Source organism: Saccostrea cucullata, unplaced genomic scaffold (genome assembly GCF_032062105.1).
Source record: "Saccostrea cucullata isolate Sc308-1 unplaced genomic scaffold, CSIRO_AGI_Scuc_v1 ctg300, whole genome shotgun sequence".
NCBI classification, from domain to species: domain Eukaryota; kingdom Metazoa; phylum Mollusca; class Bivalvia; order Ostreida; family Ostreidae; genus Saccostrea; species Saccostrea cuccullata.
The window spans coordinates 253,388-275,537 of NW_026928669.1; the positions used below are offsets into that span (position 1 = coordinate 253,388).

The 22,150-nt window shown below is 33.2% G+C and overlaps 5 protein-coding genes across 5 annotated transcripts; 3 read left to right on the forward strand and 2 right to left on the reverse strand.

Annotated features, from left to right (window-relative positions):
• Positions 1–1,581: 1,581 nt before the first annotated feature.
• Positions 1,582–3,209, reverse strand: LOC134278335 (uncharacterized). The gene is made up of 3 exons (XM_062760644.1): positions 3,069–3,209; positions 2,183–2,523; positions 1,582–1,845 (listed from the first exon to the last, which is right to left on the reverse strand). Exons 2-3 carry the CDS (start codon positions 2,508–2,510, stop codon positions 1,640–1,642), a joined length of 534 nt encoding a protein of 177 aa, XP_062616628.1. The 5' UTR covers positions 2,511–2,523; positions 3,069–3,209; the 3' UTR covers positions 1,582–1,639.
• A 13-nt stretch (positions 3,210–3,222) lies between these two features.
• Positions 3,223–5,285, forward strand: LOC134278336 (uncharacterized). The gene is made up of 3 exons (XM_062760645.1): positions 3,223–3,286; positions 4,356–4,696; positions 5,155–5,285. Exons 2-3 carry the CDS (start codon positions 4,363–4,365, stop codon positions 5,238–5,240), a joined length of 420 nt encoding a protein of 139 aa, XP_062616629.1. The 5' UTR covers positions 3,223–3,286; positions 4,356–4,362; the 3' UTR covers positions 5,241–5,285.
• Positions 5,286–5,536: 251 nt separating this feature from the next.
• On the reverse strand, positions 5,537–11,595 carry LOC134278337 (lysine-specific demethylase 8-like). The gene is made up of 7 exons (XM_062760646.1): positions 11,336–11,595; positions 10,601–10,752; positions 10,192–10,358; positions 9,768–9,928; positions 9,337–9,501; positions 6,784–6,886; positions 5,537–5,795 (listed from the first exon to the last, which is right to left on the reverse strand). Exons 1-7 carry the CDS (start codon positions 11,593–11,595, stop codon positions 5,577–5,579), a joined length of 1,227 nt encoding a protein of 408 aa, XP_062616630.1. The 3' UTR covers positions 5,537–5,576.
• A 3,513-nt stretch (positions 11,596–15,108) lies between these two features.
• Positions 15,109–15,849, forward strand: LOC134278331 (uncharacterized). The gene has a single exon (XM_062760639.1). The coding sequence runs from the start codon at positions 15,109–15,111 to the stop codon at positions 15,847–15,849; it is 741 nt and encodes a 246-aa protein (XP_062616623.1).
• Positions 15,850–19,478: 3,629 nt separating this feature from the next.
• LOC134278338 (uncharacterized) lies at positions 19,479–22,080 on the forward strand. The gene is made up of 4 exons (XM_062760647.1): positions 19,479–19,624; positions 21,346–21,420; positions 21,682–21,756; positions 21,916–22,080. Exons 1-4 carry the CDS (start codon positions 19,574–19,576, stop codon positions 22,063–22,065), a joined length of 351 nt encoding a protein of 116 aa, XP_062616631.1. The 5' UTR covers positions 19,479–19,573; the 3' UTR covers positions 22,066–22,080.
• The last annotated feature ends 70 nt before the right edge of the window (positions 22,081–22,150 follow it).

Here is a 22,150-nt window from a genome sequence, read left to right on the forward strand (position 1 = left end):
CTAGGCCAGGAAAGATGAAACTCGTGGAAGCATCCTCAGGTTGTGTAGATTCAAGTTTGTTCAAATCATGACCCCCCCCGGGGGTAAGGCGGGGCCACAATGGCTGATCAAAGTTTTACATAGGAATATATAGGAAAAATCTTTCACTCCAAAACCATTGGGCCAGGAAAGGTGAAACTAATGTGGAAGCATCCTCAGGTAGTGTAAATTCAAGCTTGTTCAAATCATGACCCCTGAGGATAAGTTTTACATACACATGTAGGAATACAATGGAAAAATATTTTTAAAATCTACTTCTCAAGATCAGCAAAGCTATTATTGGTGATATTAATATGGAAACATCCTGAGTTAATTCAAATTTGTTCATATCATGATCCCTGGGGGTAAGGTGGAGCCATAATGGGCAATCGAATTTTTACATAGAAATACATAGGAAAAATCTTTAACACTCTTCTTCTCAAGTATGGCAAAATTAATCATGTATGTTTTATTGACATTATGACATTCTCAAGTAAGAAAAAATTCAAATCCCTTCTCCCCCATCAAGTAAACTTTTCAAAACTGAGCTGATTTGTGTTTTTTAACTAGCCCATGTGCTCAGGTGAGTGATGTGGCCCTTGAGCCTCTTGTAAAGGTTCACTATAGACTTTTGATCTGCATTCTGATTGTTCTGGCAAGGCCCTTGAACTTGGCAGTATTGCCACCAGAACTATTTGTAAAGAGGCCTTTGGCAGCACTTTCCTGGATCCATATAGTTTTGCAGTGTGTACATGTAGGTGGGAGTTCCACCCTGGTGCTCTTGACACATATAGTGTAAACAGTCAAGCAAACATGCTTATAATGAACTCAAGATTTTCATTCCCTGAAGTTTATAAGATTAAACTGGATACAACAATTTACATTCATAATGAATCAAACTTGCACTTTGCTAGAAATATTACCGTAAATCTGAAAATTTTTACGTCGATTTTATTTTGCGAATTCAGGTCAAAATGCTGTTGATTAATTTTTACGTTTCAAAATTTTGCGAATGACCACTGCTTTGTTAACATTTTTTTATTAGTAATTTATTTTTAAGTAACAAATTTTTGCGAATGTAATGAACTTGCAAAGTTGCTAAAAATTTATCTACAGCAAAAATTTCCAGATTTACGGTATATACTATAGTCAAGAAAAGCCATGTACATATATGCCAGTGGTGGCCTTCATAGAAAGCAGGAAGGGGGGTGAATGGGGAATGCAAATCACTGTAAGCATCATTATTACTATATATTGGTATGTTTTTCTATACATGTACTGGTATTCGTTATCTTAGTGTAGAACTGATGACCTGACATTGTATCAATATAAATTAAATTACAGCAAAGAATAGCTTCTAGTCTCACATTATGACAGTGTGCCCAGGAAAGCAAAGCATATAACTCTGTACTTTTATGTCATTATGGATAGGTACCTCCAAGTCCATTCTGGTGCTCTGACCTTGCAAAATGTTTAATGCAGAGAAACTAACACTTGCTAAAATGTTCAGAAAAAAAGTATGCCAAAAAAATAATTCTACAAAGACAACAAAATGCTTTGAAATCTTATTTATTTTTTTAAGTAAGTTTTTTAATCAATTAAAACAGATATAAAAAATCAATCATTTCCTCTCAAGTTCATTTTCTAATTTTTCTTGCTTCTTAGTCATTCTTTGATATAAACTAATAAAGGCATATCCAATGTTCCTACACAACAGTTTAATATTCTCATTGTCCATTCTATTATATTCCTTTGGGTCCTCGTATAGGAGTCGAAGAGGTGGGTGTTTAATTCCAAAATAGCTGTACAGGGACTGTATATAAAATACTGAAAAGAAAAAAAATATGATAGTAATTCTAAGTTTTTGAACATGTACACTGTACAATTACTCTTACAAGTAAGAGCCTCAGTTATCCCCCCTTTGTTCCTTATATACATGGCACCAAGTCAGAAGTATTAAACTGCATGCCCATAAACCAAACATGCTGGAAACACGAAAAGGACTTGTGCAAGTATTTTAACTTTAACTGTATGAAAAAGGATACATATTTAAGATGCAAATTACAACAATACTGACTGATATGTTTGTAATCAATCTTTAACTTTGGATATAGAGGGATTGTTATTAAACTAATAGGCAGAAGGAAGATTTTAATGTACTTACTTGTTCCTAGGAGGTAAAATGACATTGCAAATGGAACTCTGTTTTCCACAATCCGCACCAGAAATGTCTTTGTGAAAGGTGTCACAAAACACCCGACAGCTGTGAAAGATAATACAGATGAACGAAGATACCGATGGAACTTTTTCCTGTCTTCAGTCCTATCTATTTGGTCTTCACTAGTTTCCTGTCCCTGTGCTATAGAGGCTACTGCATTATTGTCCGAGTCATTGGGTGACCGATCACTGGCTAAGTTTCTTTGATCACCCTGGGTTTTAAGTTGTGGTGCACAAAAAGCACTCTTGATAAACAAATTGTAGAATATCCTCATTACTATGTTACATCTGAAATTATTAAGATTAAAATATAATGCGGTATGTCTGAATAGGTCGATCCTTGCTCCCTTCAGATAAAATGATAACTTGCTATTTGCAATTGGAAGTTAAGAAAAATGTGTCATCATGCATACTTAATAGTAAAAAAAAACCAATAAAGTTTAATCATACGCCCTTATATGCTATACTACTTTCAACTGTTAATGTGCCTGATATTAACGTTAAGGCTGCAGAACTGTAGCTCTCTGCTTGAGAAAAGCATATCTATTGCACACAATATCGAGGTCGGCACAGGATAGGAAGAAGAAAATTCGGACGAATAATCTCCGAATTTTCTCAAGCAGAGAGCTACAGTTCTTCAGCTATTAACGTTGTAGCTCAGGAGAGACACATGTGTAATATTTCGTTTCGAGATGTAGACAAGCTTTTGCAAAGGCTAAACCCTGACTCTATTCTCAAACCATTGAAACCATCACCAAAGTCAGGAGAGAATGAACTGTAGAATGTTAACGTTTACTTGATTAAATTCATTCAGTAAACCAAATTATACTTACACTTCAATGATGATAATAAATTTTCTGCATTCTTCTCTCGGAAATAATTAAAAAATAAGCAAGTTGTTATCATTTTCAACTTATCATGCTAAAAATTCATCTTTTTCGATTATGCAGTTGCTAGCTTTGGAAGTCACATTTTAGTTCGAATTTCCTTATAGTTACGCATCCCGAACCCGATGTCTTTGATACAACGTGTGATGCAAGAAATGCAAAAGGTAACGTTAATGTGCATATGCAATTTTTTTTCTATATCAAGGTTGTAACAGTACAGCTTATATTCCCCCATTGAATTGTTTGATTTTATTTCTTGTCGATGACCTTACAAAAATCTGTTAAACGGTGTGACAGAACTATTTAATTCGAATTTCCTCATTTTATTTTATTTCATAAACTGTACAATACATGTCAGGCCTGTACCGGTAGAGAGCAATTCCAGTTTGGGGCACAGTCATATTTTTTTTCAGTTGGGGCACTTTCAACCACCATATATTCCTTGAAAAGCAAATAAATAATAAAATAATTTTAAAAAAGGTCTTCAGAATTTTTGATATAGTATTCTATATATCAGCAAAATTATTCCCCCCCCCCCCCGCTTCTCGGTTCCAAGGCATGCATGTTGCATATCTCCAGCAAGGACAAGTACTTGTGAGTATAATTTAAAAAAGAAAGTGCTTAACACCCCCCACCCCCACCAACCACACACACTGAGACAAAAGAAGACAATTAAAACGATTTCTTTTCTGTGTAAAGTATTGCAATGGCATAATGCATTCTGGAGAATAAGAATATGAAATACAAACAAAATTTTTAAAAATTGATGTCAATAAATTGTCGTTTTTTATTAAAGCCATATATGGCGTATGAACAATGAAAATTAATAGACTAAAATTTTAAGAACTTATTATTTGTATCATTACTTTATATAAAGATAGAACTTTTCCGTAAATTACAAATTCTAAGTCAATTGCGTTGTAAAGATATCGCAATTTAATTTGGATTCTCGGAATTTTCTCCGACTCGGAAGAAAATACAAAAGATTTAAATAACACATTACAGAGAAGATGAAATTGTATTATTAGATGAAACGCGGTGTTCTCCGTGTTCAGAATTGTATGAAATGCTTTAATTTAAATGTATTACCTATATTTCTTTACTTAATTTTGTATTTTTCAAAAATATAATTTTTTGATCAGTTACGCCATATATGGCTTTAAACAAGTAATTACTATTGAAAAAATAGTAGAACATACAAATGTATTTTAATTTGATTCTGTTTTCTTTCAGGTTAAATATGGGCAAGTTGTATGATTTATTAATAGAACCTTTTGTAAATTATTATGAAAAGAAAACAGGAACTAAAATAGAAAAACCAATCAAGCAAAATTCATTGCCAATACAGCAAGAGGCAGACTCAAAGAATGAGGAACATTCTAAAGCCAAAGAGGCCAAGCCGGAGGATGACTGTTATGCGTGTAAAGCTATTGTCATAGCTACATTGACTATGTATGGAACAGCCATCCTTACTATTCCTACTACTGATAAATACAAACAGAGCATGAGAAAGTACCTGAAAAATAAAAACACTGTACTGGCTATATTTACAGCGCATTCCTTTTTTGGGTGTGGTAAGTACACAGTATTGTTAAAGATAAAAAATCAATATGTTATTCATATCACTTTATATTTGAGTGTTGGACTCCGAGATCAGTTGACCAGGCTCCGGGGCCATAAAACTCAAATGAGCTCACTTTTGATCACTTTTATAGAAGGGATTTACATGTAGAGTGGTAGTCTTGCTCAACTCTCTATGTTTTTATTTTTTTCAATTCTTTGTTCATTTTTTTTATTTCTGTCCTTTGCTCTCTACCATAGTTAAATGTTATCAAACATAGATTCTATGTTTGACATTATCAAAAAGTATAAAAGAGAGCACTAAATCATAGAGACTTGAGCAAGTCTAGTATAGTGGTAAAGTGCGACTAAGAACAAAAGCGTCAAGATGACTCAAGAACAATGTACATGTTTTTAAAGAAGTTGTTAGATGATGCACTTGGTCATTAAAGCTAATGTACTTTACTTGTAGGATGTTTTGTTGCTGCATTTTACCAAATATACAAACTGAAAGAAATGCTGGATCGACGGAAAGATAATGCCGTGAAAGAATCCTGATATATTTTGACGTCTGTAGATGATTTAATAAGTTAATAAAATTGAAATGCAAATAAATGTCTTATTTCCTTATTCATAAAGCACACTGTACATAAAGTCATTGCCTTCTGCAGAGTTCGATTTATTATGCTACATGTATTCAAAATTGACTGTATTTGAGGCAACTCTGAGAAACGGGTCAGAGATAGTTTTTTTTCTTTAATCATTTCATTTTATAACACGTATATTATGCATGTACATATAAATTAATTGAATATCTTAATACAAAATCATATTTAATGTAATGTATCAATACAAATAGACATCAAATACATATGAAAAATATCCCGATCCTCGTCAGAGTTCGTCGTGGGCGTGGCTATGGACTTCCTCGTACAGTCTCTGCGCCTGCGGACTTGCGAAGTTGAGTTGAACCTTGTAGCTTGGTTTCTCTTTCACGCGTTTTTCAACACGAAACAGCGACTTGGCAACAGTCATGGCGATTTTCATTTCAAAATTGTAAAGTTCATCCCAAGTCAGTCTTCGATCTTTATTTTTGTCCACCAGTCTGAAAAACTGTGTAAATATATGAAAGTTGAATTAGTTGAATTAAAGTGGATTGACATCGATTATTGAAGTTTTTCATTTTAATATTTGATTTTTTTTAGATTGAAAAGGATGAACATTACGAACAGTGATCGATCTCAGTTAGAGTTATCGCTCTTAGTATACAAGCGTATTTGACAAAGGACCTAAGAATGGTATTAGGAAAGAGATCATCAGATGTGCCTTGACATTGAAGCAAGGTGGTTTGAACGCTAGAGTCAAATTTATTTTAGGTATTGGTCACAGATTTTGAGTTCAACAGATGCCCATTCCTCGCATGATTGCTTGTGACAAGATTTGTAGTTCTATAATAAACTTCACTGAATTTAGTTACATGTATATACTCTGTACATTGCTCTACCAAAGAATGTACCATTACTCTGACTGAGCCAAGGTAGTTTGTTCAATAGTGGCAAGATTCAGAAGAAATGTATGAAATTCTAGAAATAGAATGCTAAGTTTCCAATTCTTTAAAAATATATTAGTGTGACTTTTTGTTTGTATAAATCCGATCCCATTCTTACAGTTATATTTCATTCAAATTCATTGGAATACATTTTAGAATAATTTGCGTGCAACTTGTCGGCGGATGTTTCCATTATTTGAATTGTTTCCCCAATCTGATTAAAATCAGATCCTTTGATCCGATCACATAGATTGCTTTACAAGGTTGTTTAGCGATCTATGTGAGCGGATCAAAGGATCTGATTTTAATCAGATTGATTATTTCCCGATCTTGACAAGGAGCACATGGCAGGTTTGACCGGTTGGCACGGAATGTTCACTCCTCAATGGCACCTAATCCCAACTCTGATGTTTTAGCGGTCCGTGGTTGCTCTGCTCCTGATTTATATTGTTTTTTAAAGGACTTTTGAGCTTGAATGCTGTTCGTTATCTTTATTATAATTATATAATTCAGAAGAATGGTGTACTTGAGTTGATATGCTACTTTACCCACCCTTATATAATCGCCGTCCTGATCCTTACGGAGACGAATCAGCTGTTCCAGGTCTGACAGCTGTACCTCGGCCAAACCCTCAAAGTTACTCAACATATCTATCCTGATGACAGGTAAAGAATTACATTTATTATATGATTGAATAATTTCCATCTCTCTGATTGGCTGAGATCCAACTATGTTAGAAAAATACTACATTGTATTGGCCTGCACGTGACGTTCCAGGTGAATACAAGGATTTATTTCCCCTACATTGATCTAAAAATAGATCGGGAAATTCCAAATTGATATAAATTGTTTTGGAAAGCTAATTAAATGACTATGACTTCTTTTTACATGTGAACAAAACATAAGCAAATATATATTTTTGGGTAAGGGTGGTAAGGATGCAGGGACCCCCCTCCGACACTGAACAACAAATTTTACTTTTTGGCAGTCAGTTTTCCCTGATAATACTCATTCTTTTCAAAATCTATCCTATAAAAAAGACTGACATTATATATTTTTAGCTCACCTGAGCCGAAGGCTCAAGTGAGCTTTTCTGATCAAAATTTGTCCGTTGTCTGTCGTTGTCGTCGTTGTTGTCATCGTCGGCGTAAACTTTTCACATTTTCAACTTCTTCTCAAGAACCGCTGGGCCAATTTCAACCAAACTTGCCACAAAGCATCCTTGGGTGAAGGGGATTCAAGTTTGTTAAATGAAGGGCCACGCCCTCATTTAAGGGGAGATAATTGGGAATTAATTAAAATTTGGTGGTATGTTTTAAAAATCTTCTTCTCAAGAACCACTGACCCAGGAAAGATGAAACTTATGGGTAAACATCCTCAGGTAGTGTAGATTCAAGTTTGTTCAAATCATGACCCCCGGGGGTAGGGCGGGGCCACAATGGCCGACCAAATCTTTACATAGAAATATATAGGAAAATTCTATAAAAATCTTCTTCTCAAGAATAACACAGCCATAATTGATCATATTTATATGGAAGCATCCTCAGGTAGTGTAGATTCAAGTTTGTTCAAATGATGACCCCCGGGGGTAGGACGGGGCCACAATGGCCAACCAAAGTTTTACATAGAAATATATAGGAAAATTCTTTAAAAATCATCTTCTCAAGAATAACAAAGCCATAATTGATCATATTTATATGGAAGCATCCTCAGGTAGTATAGATTCAAGTTTGTTCAAATCATGACCCCTGTTGTAGGGCGGGGCCACAATGGCCGACCAAAGTTTTACATAGAAATATATAGGAAAATTCTTTAAAAATCATCTTCTCAAGAATAACAAAGCCATAATTGATCATATTTATATATGGAAGCATCCTCAGGTAGTATAGATTCAAGTTTGTTCAAATCATGATCCCCAGGGGTAGGGCGGGGCTACAATGGCCGGCCAAAGTTTTACATAGAAATATATAGGAAAATTCTTAAAAAATCATCTTCTCAAGAATAACAAAGCCTTAATTGATCATATTTTACGGAAGCATCCTCAGGTAGTGTAGATTCAAGTTTGTTCAAATCATGACCCCCGGGGGTAGGGCGGGGCTGCAATGGCCGACCAAAGTTTTACATAGAAATATATAGGAAAATTCTTAAAAAATCATCTTCTCAAGAATAACAAAGCCTTAATTGATCATATTTTACGGAAGCATCCTCAGGTAGTGTAGATTCAAGTTTGTTCAAATCATGACCCCCGGGGGTAGGGCGGGGCTACAATGGCCGACCAAAGTTTTACATGGAAATATATAGGAAAATTCTTTTAAAAATCATTTTCTCAAGAATAGCAAAACCATAACTGGTCAAAGGTTTACTTTTGGATTTAAACTTTTCAATAATAAACCAATTTCTACTTTTTTCCTAGCCACAGTGCTCAGGTGAGCGATGTGGCCCATGGGCCTCTTGTTTTTCATGGCAACTAAAATTGATAAAAAACATTTTAAATTGATACAACTGGTAAGGAATTAGGTTTATTTACAATTTAATTCTGATTCTCTCTTGTATTTGGCTAGGACTTAATCAAATGCAAACAAGTAATGAGTTGTACCATTTTATCAGTGAATCATATAATAAAACAATTATTGCTATTTTTTCGGTCAATACAATGATTTAGCCATCTTCGAAGTAAGATATTCACCTCGCCCTTCGGGCTCGGTGAATATTCTACTCCTACGATGGCTAAATCATTGTATTGACCTCAAAAACAGCAATAATTGTATAGTATTTGTAATTGCTTACATTCCTAAAGTTACTGAAGAAAGCAAGGCAATATTTCCGAGTCTCAAAAAGTTATGTTGCTGTTCTTTAAATTACACATGTACATGCAGATACTTTATACTTGCATGCAAACCTCATATTTCAATATTAATCCATTTTTTATGTTTTTCTGCTTAAATCAATCAAACAACAAAGGACTTGTTTTTTTTACCAATAAATGGATACGTCATTTTCATCCAAAAATCATGATCTAAAAGCTCACATGTTTATATTAAATTGGAGGGAGAAACACAATGAATCGCAATGCTTCTGTTACATCGCAGGTCGTAGGACTTGTACCTTTTCTTTTCTAGATCTGAAAGAAGAGTAACAGTTGTCATGTTCCGGATTTTCTCTATACTTTGGACTCGTGGACATCCTGAAACATTAAAGTAGAGCGGACGCAGGAATTGGTAACTGATGACTAGAGTTCTCTGGTCTCCACTGCGACTGTGGTGATACCAACTGAAAGATAAAAACAAATGGAATCGATACGTAAAATCAAATTTAATTAATAATTTAAATTAATTGAAATACAAATTAAAATGCTTAGAACTTTTAGCTTTTCAAGCTTTCATTTTTATTTCATTCATTTTTTCTCGATAATAAGTTGTAATATTTAGTTCACAGAAGAATAAAACTTATCTTCAACTGTACTTGAATTTAGTAATTAAACCATGATATTATTGATATTTCATAACTTTTTAAAACGTATAAAAATGAAACTTTACTCCTTGGGTATGTAGATACAGTCTCCAGAATTTAAACTGGACTTCCACCATTGAATACTTTGGAATTCTGGGAACCGGAACATGTCTACGTGTTCTACATCCACTTCGCTATATGCACCAGCCTCGTTCCAATGTCGCTTCTCCACTAAATCTCCTTGTCCCTGATTTATAATTTTAGAATTTTTTGGGAAATTTCAATTAATTATAAAAATATTTTTAGGTCTGTCTCAATAATATGTGGAACTGTTTGTTGGTTCGTTTTTTTTCCTTTTATTTGTGTACAATTTATTTTTCATTTGCTTTTTGTGTAAATTATGAAATGCGGAAATCTATGCATAGAATGAAAGAAGACGAGCTCTTTTCGTCATTTTTCAATTTTCGATCAATTAAAAAATTATATTTGATTTTTATTAACCAGTCTTACGCTGTCTATGAGGTAGACATCTTTTGTTCCGTCTAGTAGACAGTAGACACTTTCAAAGATGTCCTTCCGTAGAATTGTCTGAATACCTCCACTGCTCATCCAGACGATCACACGCTGGATCATGCGCTCAAAGGAGCATAACAAACAAAACGGCAAACTTACATTTGCTACAAACAAAAAATTTAAATGAATCCAATAAATTAACGATCAAATTTGAAAATTGTTAAAAATACTATACTACATGTAGTTACTAAAATACTGCCTACACTTATAGTTTTTTCCTGGTATTTTCTACCAATTTATGCAATTTATTTAAACAAACTCTTGCAGTATCTCGACTTGGTATCTAGCCGTCTGTGGGAACATATTTTTTTGGAATTCAAAAAGCTACAGATTATAAGTAGCCTACCCTGCATGCTCTTTGGGACATCTTGATACATGTAGATGTCCTTAAAGGTGTAATCATACATGAAATCGGCTAGTCTGTAATAACGGTACGAATTGTCCATATCTTCCTTTTTTCCATACTCAGCATACATAATTTCCCGTCCAAAAGTAGTGCTGCAATATTAATATTATATGTCAATTTAATAACAAGTTTTTCTGAATATATGCCACCTAGAGCAAAGTTTAAATTCATACGAACTTTATTGTGTCGAATTATATATAAAAGTCAAACTCTTTTACTAAATTTCTGACAAACTCTTTGACCCTTTATTTGCAGTTTTGAATTTTGAATGATTATTTTTATAAATATCATCACATGACTTATTTATTCAATTTTTTATGCAAACTGTGCGAATTTATCGCTAAGATATGCCTATAGCAAAGTTCAAATTCATACGAACTTTATTGTGTCGAATTACATATAAAAATCAAACTCTTTTACTAAATTTCTGACAAACTCCTTGACCCTTTATTTGCAGTTTTAAATTTTGAATAATCATTTTTAAAAAATATCTTCACATGATTTATTTATTTATTCAAATTTTTTTATGCAAAGTGCGCGAATTTATCGCTAAGATATGCCTATAGGTACCGAATTTGGTTATAACGGCGTTAAATAAAAAAAGTTATGACACTGAAGAATCGGTTCAGAAGCCCCAGTTACCCAAAGGTTTCTTCAGAAATTCAATCAACCTACTGCAAGTAATCGTCCGTCCATAGACTAAAGGCTGGCATGTTGTGTGCATCGAGGACTTGACGGAACTTGACAGGAATTCTGGGTAGCACATACATATCGTAAAAGTCCTCTGGAGTTGGAAATTTGCTCAGTGTTTCAATCTCTCCCTCTGCAGACTGATGAGATCCAAAATATTGAAGATGACCTCTGGGTTTAGATCGTGTACCCACTCCACGACCCACAGCAAAAACAAAAATTCCTAAATATGGGAGGATTTTCATCCTATTCTCTAGAAAAAAGGGCGTTAGTATTGCCGGAATTCGTCGAGAATTTCTTGTCTCGAACAAGAACAATTCGGGCATTTAAAGAAAGAAAAGAAATGCAAATACTTCTCTAAGAAATCGATGGTTTCAGAATGAAATTCATCAATGACATAAATCGATTACAGTTAACAATAATACCATTAAATTTGTTTTTAAATAGTTAACAGTCTAATTCAAATAATAAAATAAAAGAAAATAAATAAACAGCACGTTTTCTTCAATGGGTGATAACAGTTCGCTCGTTCCATGCATTACATATGTACGCATATGCAAATGTTATCTATATACAGTAGTCAGTCCTCATCCTACGGACAGGTGTTTTGGAATAGAATATGACAAAACACACACACAAAATGGAGGGAAATGTAACAGAGAAATAAAACTACAGAAATTAAAGATATAAATGGGTCATAAGTAATTTATACAACTCCTAGAGTACTAGTCTCCTCTCGCCGAACAACCCATTTACAATGCAAAGGGAACGTTATCTCATTTTGAAATTGATACGAACATTGAGGAAAGCAATTTCCTTTCAAAGAAATTTCTTTGAAAAAATAAAATTAAAGTAGACCGAATTAAGCTGAAATATCAAAAGTTATATTCTAAAAATGCGAGATAACAAATTATATTACATCAGGCTTATCTTTTTACATGAAAAAGATTAGCAACATGAAAAGATATCTATAATAAACTAAAGTATATTCTTTATGTAATAAACAGTTCGATATACAGGTGAACTTTGGAAAATATTCCTTAAGGACGCTCTAAACACTGCACTACCTAAAGAGTCTTCCGGTAGCTTCGGTATTTTTTGGAACTTGGAGTGATCCGCCCTTCGTATTTATTCGGGAAAAAAAATTCCGTTAATATTCTAAAAATATAAAATGAATTACTCCCCTTTCCGCTCTTTAGGATAAAAAGGTAGGAAAAGAGTGACGAAGATGACAGACAGCATGTCCACTAATTTGACATGTTTGAGAAAACGGTATAAAAGCGGAAGATTTCGCCCCAAAATAAAGTCTGTTCCAATTCCTACATCTGAAGCAATTGAAAGAAAAACAGAGGTCTCCAGGTAACTGCACGATAGTCATTCTAATTCTAAAACGGCTTTCGGAAACTTGAAAAAAAAAAACATCATGTCCTTAGAAGTAATAGTATATTTTGTTTTTATTATATTTATCGAAATTTTGTTAAGGATGGATCATGATTATTCAAGACCATGGTAAAGATATTATGAGTACCAGCATTGACGAGGGTTGGTCGGAATATGATGAAGAGGACGAGGATGAATTAGATACATCCGATGAAGATTACACAGGCGACGATAGAAACGACGATCCGCCCGACGAAACTAATGAGGAAGACACTTTGCACCCAGATGTTTCAAAGAATCTACTTGACTGGCATGAGGTATTTCTAAATGTAAACCTTATATGAGGCATGAGTCCTTTAGACAATGACTGTGTTACTACTCTTTTGCAGGGCAAATTAATCAAGTTAATAACGTATGGAAAAGTTTTTGTTGATAGATATTAAATTATGTATATTTAACAATTGCCTCTACGTCATATTTCACCAAGAAATTTTCCTGCAAAATAATAGTACATTACAGTTATTTTGAAAGGGTCTCTGTTATTTTATAGGTTTGTAAAACAAGTGAAATGTTTGACAATATTATAAAACAACTTCAAAAATAATAGTTTTCTTTTTTCAAGGCTTTCTGCAAGCTACACGTTTTACATAGAATGTGCACAAAACATGTAGAATGCAAAAATGAACTTTAGTTTTCATCAATTCCCTTTTCTGTTTTCATTGTCTTACAATGGTATTTTACGTATTGATATTTTTTTATATCAATTTTACTTTCAAACAAATACATGTATCATACAAAGGGTCGTCGAGTGGTTGAACTTGGTGTGCTAGCAGCCCAGCTACAGAAAGGATGCAAGAAATGTGGGACTGTATTACATCTGTGTGATTGTTTTCAAGAGAGGCATTATGACCTTGGAAGTATTTTGTACATAAAGGTAAATGTCAAATTCATCATCATCAATATACACACTTATAATAAATGAACTTAAGTTTGTAAGTAATCGCCTTGATTCATATGAAATATTTCATTAATTTTGTAGTGTACTATATGCAGTTTTATTTCAAACATCCCCAATGGAAAGCGGCATGAAAAAAACATTTGGGATGTGAATACTAAGCTTGGTGCAGGTAATTTCAGAAAACTTTGCAATATGATTTAATAATGCAGCATATTTAACAGTGAATAATATTTTATTTTCAATTCATTCTGTGCCTTGTAGGTATTACCAGCAGTGGAATAGGTTTCTCTAATCTACAAATGTTATTTGCTTCATTGAATATCCCTGGTGTAGCGGCTGGAACAGTCAAGAAAAGAGACAGAGAAGCAGGAAAGGCTATTGAATCTGTTGCCAAAAAAAGTTGCAGTGAGGCTCTTGATGAAGAAATAAAACTGAATGATGGGTAAATTTTATAGAATTACATTTTATGAAAAAAATATACCAAACGTCATGATCTCAACACCCTTTTGTCTTTCTCATTTCTCCAATGACTGTAGTTTTTTTATTATATATTTTTAGGAAAGTTGAAATAAGAGTTGCGGCTGATGCTGGATGGCAAACAAGATCTAGTGGAAGGAAATATAACAGCTATTCAGGTATGCATTCAAGAAGAAACTTTGAAAAAAAATATTTCTTTTTGAAAATAAAACTTATTTATGAGGTGATTATGAATATATCTCTTTTTATTTTTTTAACCACAGGTCACAGTTCACTAATAGGTGATAAATCTGGGAAAATAGTGCGGTATGATTATAGATGCAGAAAATGCAGACTTTGTGAAAATGCAAAAAGAAAAGGCATTCAGCCCATTGACCATGACTGCAGGTAAAAAGTTGATAAGTATCAAATGTATAATATATAAAAATAAATATGTAAAGTAAAAAAAAATCAATAGTGATTGAAGGTCACTGCAAAATATTTACATCCACTGAATATTTTCTCCTTTATTTCTTAAGAAACCCCATTGCGTTCATCACTGCATAAACTACAATAGGCATGTCGCCGGTACAGATTTCTTAATCAGTTGCTGTTCCATCAATGAAACGTATAAAGACGTTCGCATCCTTAATACAATAATTAATCTTTTTAATCCTACTTTAATTGATTATTTAAACAGATATAAATATAAAAAATAAAATGTCTTTCTTTGTTTGTTATTACTGGAATGAACAGTGGCAGCTATTGCAGAAAAAAATTTACATAACCCGCGTAAGCGGGTTATGTATTTTTTCTGCAACAGCTGCTTCCGTTCATTCCAGTAATAACAAACAAAGAAAGTATTTTATTGTTTAATTAATACAGTGTATAATATTTATATTTTTTACATGTTTATTTTTATATTTTAATTTCCAGGAAGAATTGGGATGGCTCAGCCAAAGCTATGGAGCCTGACATGATTGTGGGGATGTTGAAAGACTTAGAAAAAGATCATATCCATCCACAGGAATTAGTAATGGATGATGACAGTACGACTATTTCACGTGCAAGGAAAGAGTGTGAGCAAAGTATTACAAAATTCAGTGACAGAAATCACCTGAAGAAAACATTTTCAAACAAACTGTATGATTTGCAAAGATTCAAAAAGTATCAACAACTTAGAGGAAAAACTATGACACACCTAAAGAAATGCTTTTCTTATGTTCTTGCCCAGAACCAGAAAAAACCTGAAGAGTTGAAAAAATCCTTATTGTGTATTATTCCTCATATGTATGGAGACCATCTGGCATGCCCTTCATGGTGTAAATATAAACGGATTCCAGCAAGTTACCTTCCACGGAATCTTCCATACAGCAGGTATCTAACATGTCCAGAGTTGAAAAAGGACTTGGAAGCCATTATTCAGACGTATGCACAACAAGCTGATAAACTATCTGATCTTGGATCGACACAAGCATGTGAAAGTTTTAATCACATCGTTGCATCAAAAAATCCAAAGAGCCTCTTTCTGTCAGGATCAGAAAGTACAAGTTTCAGAATCGCTGCAGCTGTTGCACAGAAAAACATTAGGGCTGAAACGATTCACCGAAATATCGATATTGTTCGATATAAGTGCTCGGTTCAATGTTCGATTCACCCTCTCGATTTTCGGTTCGATACGTTTTTTATAATCGGGTTTGGTTAACTCTTTGAAATATTCGACCTTATTTTAACAGTTTGACACACACGAGGGAGAAAATTGGGACGGTAAAGTTTCAGAGTAGGCTGCCTCTGCTATTATTTATACGAATAAAGTGTTCTTAATCAACAGAACCACAAGTATCAGAGATGTGCAATTAACAAATTAGTAAATTCGGGCTAGTAAAAGTTATAACTACGCATGTAATACATGAAAAGTACAACCGGTATTTTACTCATCTTTTGCTATCAAATTCCCAACCAGTGAATATTTTCCAGGCAGCATGCTCCTACTGTCAATAAATCTCCATAATTTTCTCCATTTTGCAGTACTATCTGACTTATTTACTTCCAAAAACGATCTATTGTAAATACATGCAGATGTCTCATTAAATTATTTACGATCACTCAATCAACTGAAAGATCAGTGTGATTCACATGAAATATATTTCTAGTGTATTTAAGGATTTAATATGAAAACAAAATGAATTTATTTTCATTCTAAATGAGCTAGTGCAAAATAATCAGAAAAGGAAAGATATTCAGATAATTTTTTTAAATTCATTTTAATTTTCTGTCATAATCATTAATTTTATATGATTTAATTTTGATAGTGAGAATAAAATTTTAATTTTCAAAAGAATGACCTTAGTACCCTGACTTTTTCAATGATTATTTTTTTTCAACATTGGTTTTATTTTAATTTTTGTCCCTATATTTGGGCTAGTGACTTTTTACTTGGGGCTAGTAACTTTATTGCTGCCACTAGCCCGTGGGCTAGTACTTGAATTTTTAAATTGCATACCCCTGGTAGTATATTTCTATTGTATCACCACCTTTTACTCTTTTTTTGAAATCTGAATACGTTTTCTTTAACCTTATGAATAGTTTCGTTCTTAAATTGTATCGTATTGAAAAAATTGAATTGTGACACAAGTATTGCAATACGTATCGTATCGTGGAGGGGGCGTATCGTTTCAGCCCTAAAAAACATTGGAAAGTCTTATATACAAGAAGTAAGTATATTTGAATAATCGAAAAAATTATGCAATATAAAATAATCATATACATGTATTCTCATTTCATGTAAATGAGTAATGATTATGTTTACATGTATATTTACAGGTCAATGATGAACTGAATATGTCTCCTGGAGCCTATACAGAAAAGGCGGTTGAAAAGATGGACAGAAAAAGAAAGTTACAGAAGATAAGACAAGAGTAGTGCAGAGTACAAGAAAAGGAGATGCAAAATTAGGAAATCCTCAAGTCAAGATCAGGGTTGTAAAGAAGTGCGTGAAGGAAAAACATATGAAACGTCGGTTGGACTAGAGAAAATGGATGAGGAGCAGGACATCAATTCCATTCCAAGTGCCACTTGAACCAGAGAGAATACCACTAAGAAATACTGATAGCACATTTGTTTACTTTGACCTAGAAACAACAGGTTTAGGTAAAGTTTTATATACAGATATATATACACATGTATTTCCATGAGACATTGATATATATATATCCATTTTTTTTCTAGAGATACATTGTCTCAGATTTGTCTTATAGGTTCATCAGCAGAAATATTGGAAATAGGAGCTACAAGAGGACAGGATATATTTCAAAAATACATAAAACCCAATGGTACAATATCTGCAAATGCAACTTGTGTGACTGGTCTCCATATGAAAAACCATGAACTTTACTACAGGGATCAAAAACTTGCAACAACAGACTTGAAATCAGCACTCCAAAAGTTTTCAGAGTGGCTATCGGACTCGAATTCTAACATTCTTGTGAGCCACAATGGATTACGGTTTGACTTTCCATTATTTATTCAAAACATTATGTCACAAAATATTGTGATGAATACATGTATTGCCGGCTTTATCGACACTTTGGATGTTTTTAAAAATTCTGATTTAAAGACACAAACTGGCAGTTTTTCTCAGGAGTCTCTTATGAGAGATGCAGGAATCCAGTCAACAGGGGTTTCTCATTGTGCTCTAACTGATGCTATGGACCTACAAAATTTAGTGAACTTTCATAACATTCCTTTCAACACTCTGTTGAGTCAAAGTGTCATGTACGATTATGTTTTACAGCATCTAAAGTTTTCTTCAGTAAAGAATGACAATTTGAAATCTCTTGATGTCTTAGTCCATGGAAAAGTGATTACAGAATTTATGGCAAATAAAATTGCAAAATCTGGATTGAATATGAATTATATTAAACTAGCACACACAAGAAATGGTGAAGATGGAGTAAAAAACTTGTTTCAAGAAATTGTAAATGGTAAAGCAAGAGTTACAAAGTGTAAAAAAATAATCAACTCGGTGTCCAATTATTTGTCAAGTCAGTTGTAAAGAGTTACTTCCCTTTGTTTTTATAATTGTAAAGTTATATGTTATTTTATTTTTTATCTCTCTTATAAACCTGGCTCCACTATGTAAGATATGATTTTTTGTACACCAAATGGCAAAACCTTTATTTAAATTTGTAGAAAAATTCAGAAATTCCATATGTACAAAAAATATCTGTGATTATCCTTACATTTTTTATAATCTTTTGTATAAAATGTCAAAATATTTCTGAACTGTTGGGGTCATTCTATGTATTTAATTGTTTTTGTATGTTGGTTTATGTAACAATGATGTAGGACTTCGAGAAATTTTGGAGAAAATTATTTATGTAAAAAATAAACATTTTTTCACTTTCCTACATATTCCCTTATTTCTATCATTTTTATTTCATTAAAAAAGGTGGCATCCTTGTATGAAAATATTTTTAAAAAATCATTAATGAACTCAGTTATAAAATATATTTCTATAAAGTCCTAAATTATCCTGATTGTCAGTGTTTAGAGCTCCCTTAATCTTTAAATGTCACGAGACAACAATTCAACTAACCTAATTAAATTCTCATCAGTGACAATACTTTTACTAGCTGTACATGTCATTCGACGCCATATTAAAGTCGTAAAAATTTAATGAAGACAGGAATCGAATGAAAGTCATCACTAATACAAAGAGACTTAGAATCCGGCGATATCAGGCGAGAAAAAAATTTAAAAAAATTTTTATCTCCGTTTTATCTCTCGGATTTTAATATCAGTAAAGAAAATGGATGTACATGTATTTCAATATACATGTACAGCAGTAAACCTCGAGTATTAGGTTGTATTTTATTTATTTATCTTTTATCAAATTTTTGTTTTGTTTGTTTATTTGTCATATTTATTTATTATTTATTTATTTATTTGTTCATTAATTAATTATTTATTTATCTATCATTATACTTTAAAGATTTTTTTTGGGGGGGGGGGGTAACAACAACATACATGTTGAACCTATTCCATTCAAAGGCCCAAGTACATATGTAACGGTAAAAACATGTTTCTTTTGTCGAAGGTTTTCGCGCTCTGAAGCAGCGTTCTGTTTCCCACCCTATGACGTCACAATACATTTAATTTCGTACGTGCATTGACGTTTTCTTTTCAACAAAATGGATATATGAAGCCTTTATGTAGAAAAAAGGAGACCGAAAGGTAAGCATCCCTTATGACAAACAATGTGCATCTATTTACCAACCATATTTAGCTTTAGATGATGCCATTGGTGATGACGTCACTTGGTAACTGCAAGGAACCGTTGCGTTGTGGTTACTGTCGTTAGTTACTCACTTCGATCAGTTGCGAGGAGACGTGTTTTTCTCAGTGCGACAAAAATCTCAAATATCACAATGAAAAGACAAAGATCTTCTGAAAGAAAGAGCAAGAGTGTGTCTAAGAGGGTAATTCATCAGAAAATAAACTTTTTTTTGGTCTTTATGTTTGTTTTTATGAAATTCAGCGCAATAAATCTCAGACGTATACGACCGAGTTCACATGAGAAACGAACTTTTTTTTTCAAAAATGTTTTATGAAAAAGAAATGTTTACATATCTCAGATATCTTTATATTTCTTGAGAAAAAAAAAACAACGTAGAAATCATGCACTCATCCGATTTCTTACAACGTTCAATAAAATATTTTTTTTTAAATCGTGAAAGGGGGGGGGGGTAGTAATATCCTTAGAAGTCACGGAGTTCGACATTGCGTTTTATCAAAAATACTTTATAAAAAGTATGCATCATTTAACATCCACGGCAAAATATCATTAAAGGTATCGACCACTGTCAATTATAAGAAAAGTTGGACAAAATGGAAGGATCAGAATGTTTTTAGGTTAAAATATCAGCCAGTAAAAAAAAGTGCCCAAACTTGAAAACCCCATTTTTTTGGGGGAGAGGGGTGGGTGGGTTGTAGGAAAAGACACTTTCCTCGGTCAATCAATATTTTCTTCAAAATATTATATTCATGACTCTTCTTACTAAGGGGATGTACTAAGTACCAACCGTAATTTTGAGTTTTCTCCCCTTTACCATAGAGTGATTACAAATAATTTCTATAAGTAACGCATATTTTGCCTCTTACATACTAGTATTCAGACCATGTCGTTATAATATATAATTACATATTACAAATCTACCACAAAGTAAATAGATGGGTAAAAAAGAAAAAAAGAAGGCTTATTTTGCTATTTATTAATTTCATCAGTTTAAAGGGATCTCTTGCCCTATATATGACTGGTCGACTACACGGATTTTTTTTTCATTTTAACGTTAATTGTTTGTAAATTAATACAGTTTTAATAATTCTTTGTTTGTGTTAAAGGAGATGGGTGAACTTGGGCGTACAGCGTACAGAAAACCCACTAGCTTCAGACATATAAAAATCATATTCAGATTGTGAATTTAGTATTTAGAGTAAAGTTCTTATCATTTTTTTTTTATGAAATCATGATAAACAAAATGTTTTGAGGAAATTTTTTTTATTAAAATTTATTCTTTTATTAACAAAAAAATAATGTGGTATCCATTGGGTTCGAACCCAGGCAATAAAAATCCTGAGTTGCATTCTCTATTGAGACTAGCACGCTAACCATTTATACGCTACACATATCCTGATGAAGTGTGGCATTTAAATCATGTTTGTGATATGACCATTGACTTAAGGGACTTCAAGTATTTCTTGAAAAGATACGAAAGTTATGTCATAAAATTATATTTTGAAGGCATAGTGGGTCATTGCTCCATAATTTTGGAAACCAACATATGTATGTTTGTATGCAAACTTTGAGGATTAACTCTCAAAAAAATGGAGAGAAGACTCACTCATATCGAAAAATAGTGTTATAGTGTGAAAAAAAATGACTCGTTTTGTCCCCTTTCGTGTGTGTACAGTATTTCACAGGCAAATAACTTTAATCTTCATGAGATTTGTGCAAGTTGTAGAGATTTTACATAAAGTATACTTTAATGTTAGATGAAATATTGAGGAAAATTTTGATATAATTGAGATTTAATTTTTCACCTTCATATTTGTTGCGCTATAGGTTTTTCTCACGGCATGTTCACCCATGTCCTTCACATTTTTAAGAATAATCAGAAATATATTTTTATTGTAATTTTAGCGCCGTGTAGAGGCCTCTTCAGATGACAGTCGTCAGTGGTACGAGGTGATGCTTGCCCTGGCGGCCAAATCAGCTGTAAGGATCTTCTCTTTCCATCTCTCTCTCTCTCTCTCTCTGTGTTCTTCTCTTTCTCTTCTCCTTCTAAATTTGTCTCTACAATTTCTCTCCAGTGCAAGCAAGTCTTTGCTTCTGCTGTTCATGAATGGAAAGATCATATTCGAGACTGGGTGAGAATCTAAATCATGAAAGACAATTCTTTTGTGCATAATATTCATATGTATATCATATTCTTTTTTAGATAGTTTTATAATTAAGATTACTTCTGTTATATTTTAGCGTGAACTGACCAGTGCCATCAACAGTTCTGAGGAGCGTAGGGAGCTTCCTACTATACCACAACCTACGCATCACGTAAGTGTCAGACTCTTTCTGAGTGTTAGGAACAGCATAAAAGTCACATACAGTTGTTTTACTCACCCAACTTACATTATCCAATTGTGTGAACAATAACCGAACCTCTTTTTCACATCTCCTTGGTAACATATACCATTTTTTTTTTTTCGATAACAGATTGAGTGGCTGGCCAGAGTCAATTTTAAGCACAGACCAGTGCGCCGCTATGACATACCAGAACAGAGACGTCGTGACGTACCAGAACAGAGACGTCATCACAAGGTCTCCAAGAAACAGGACTTGAATTCCTCATTTTATGTCTTTTGAAGAGGAGAACGATACTGATTAACGTTTACTTGTAGAATGATGCAAACAATATTTTCTTCAGAAAACAATGGAAATTTATTAAGTT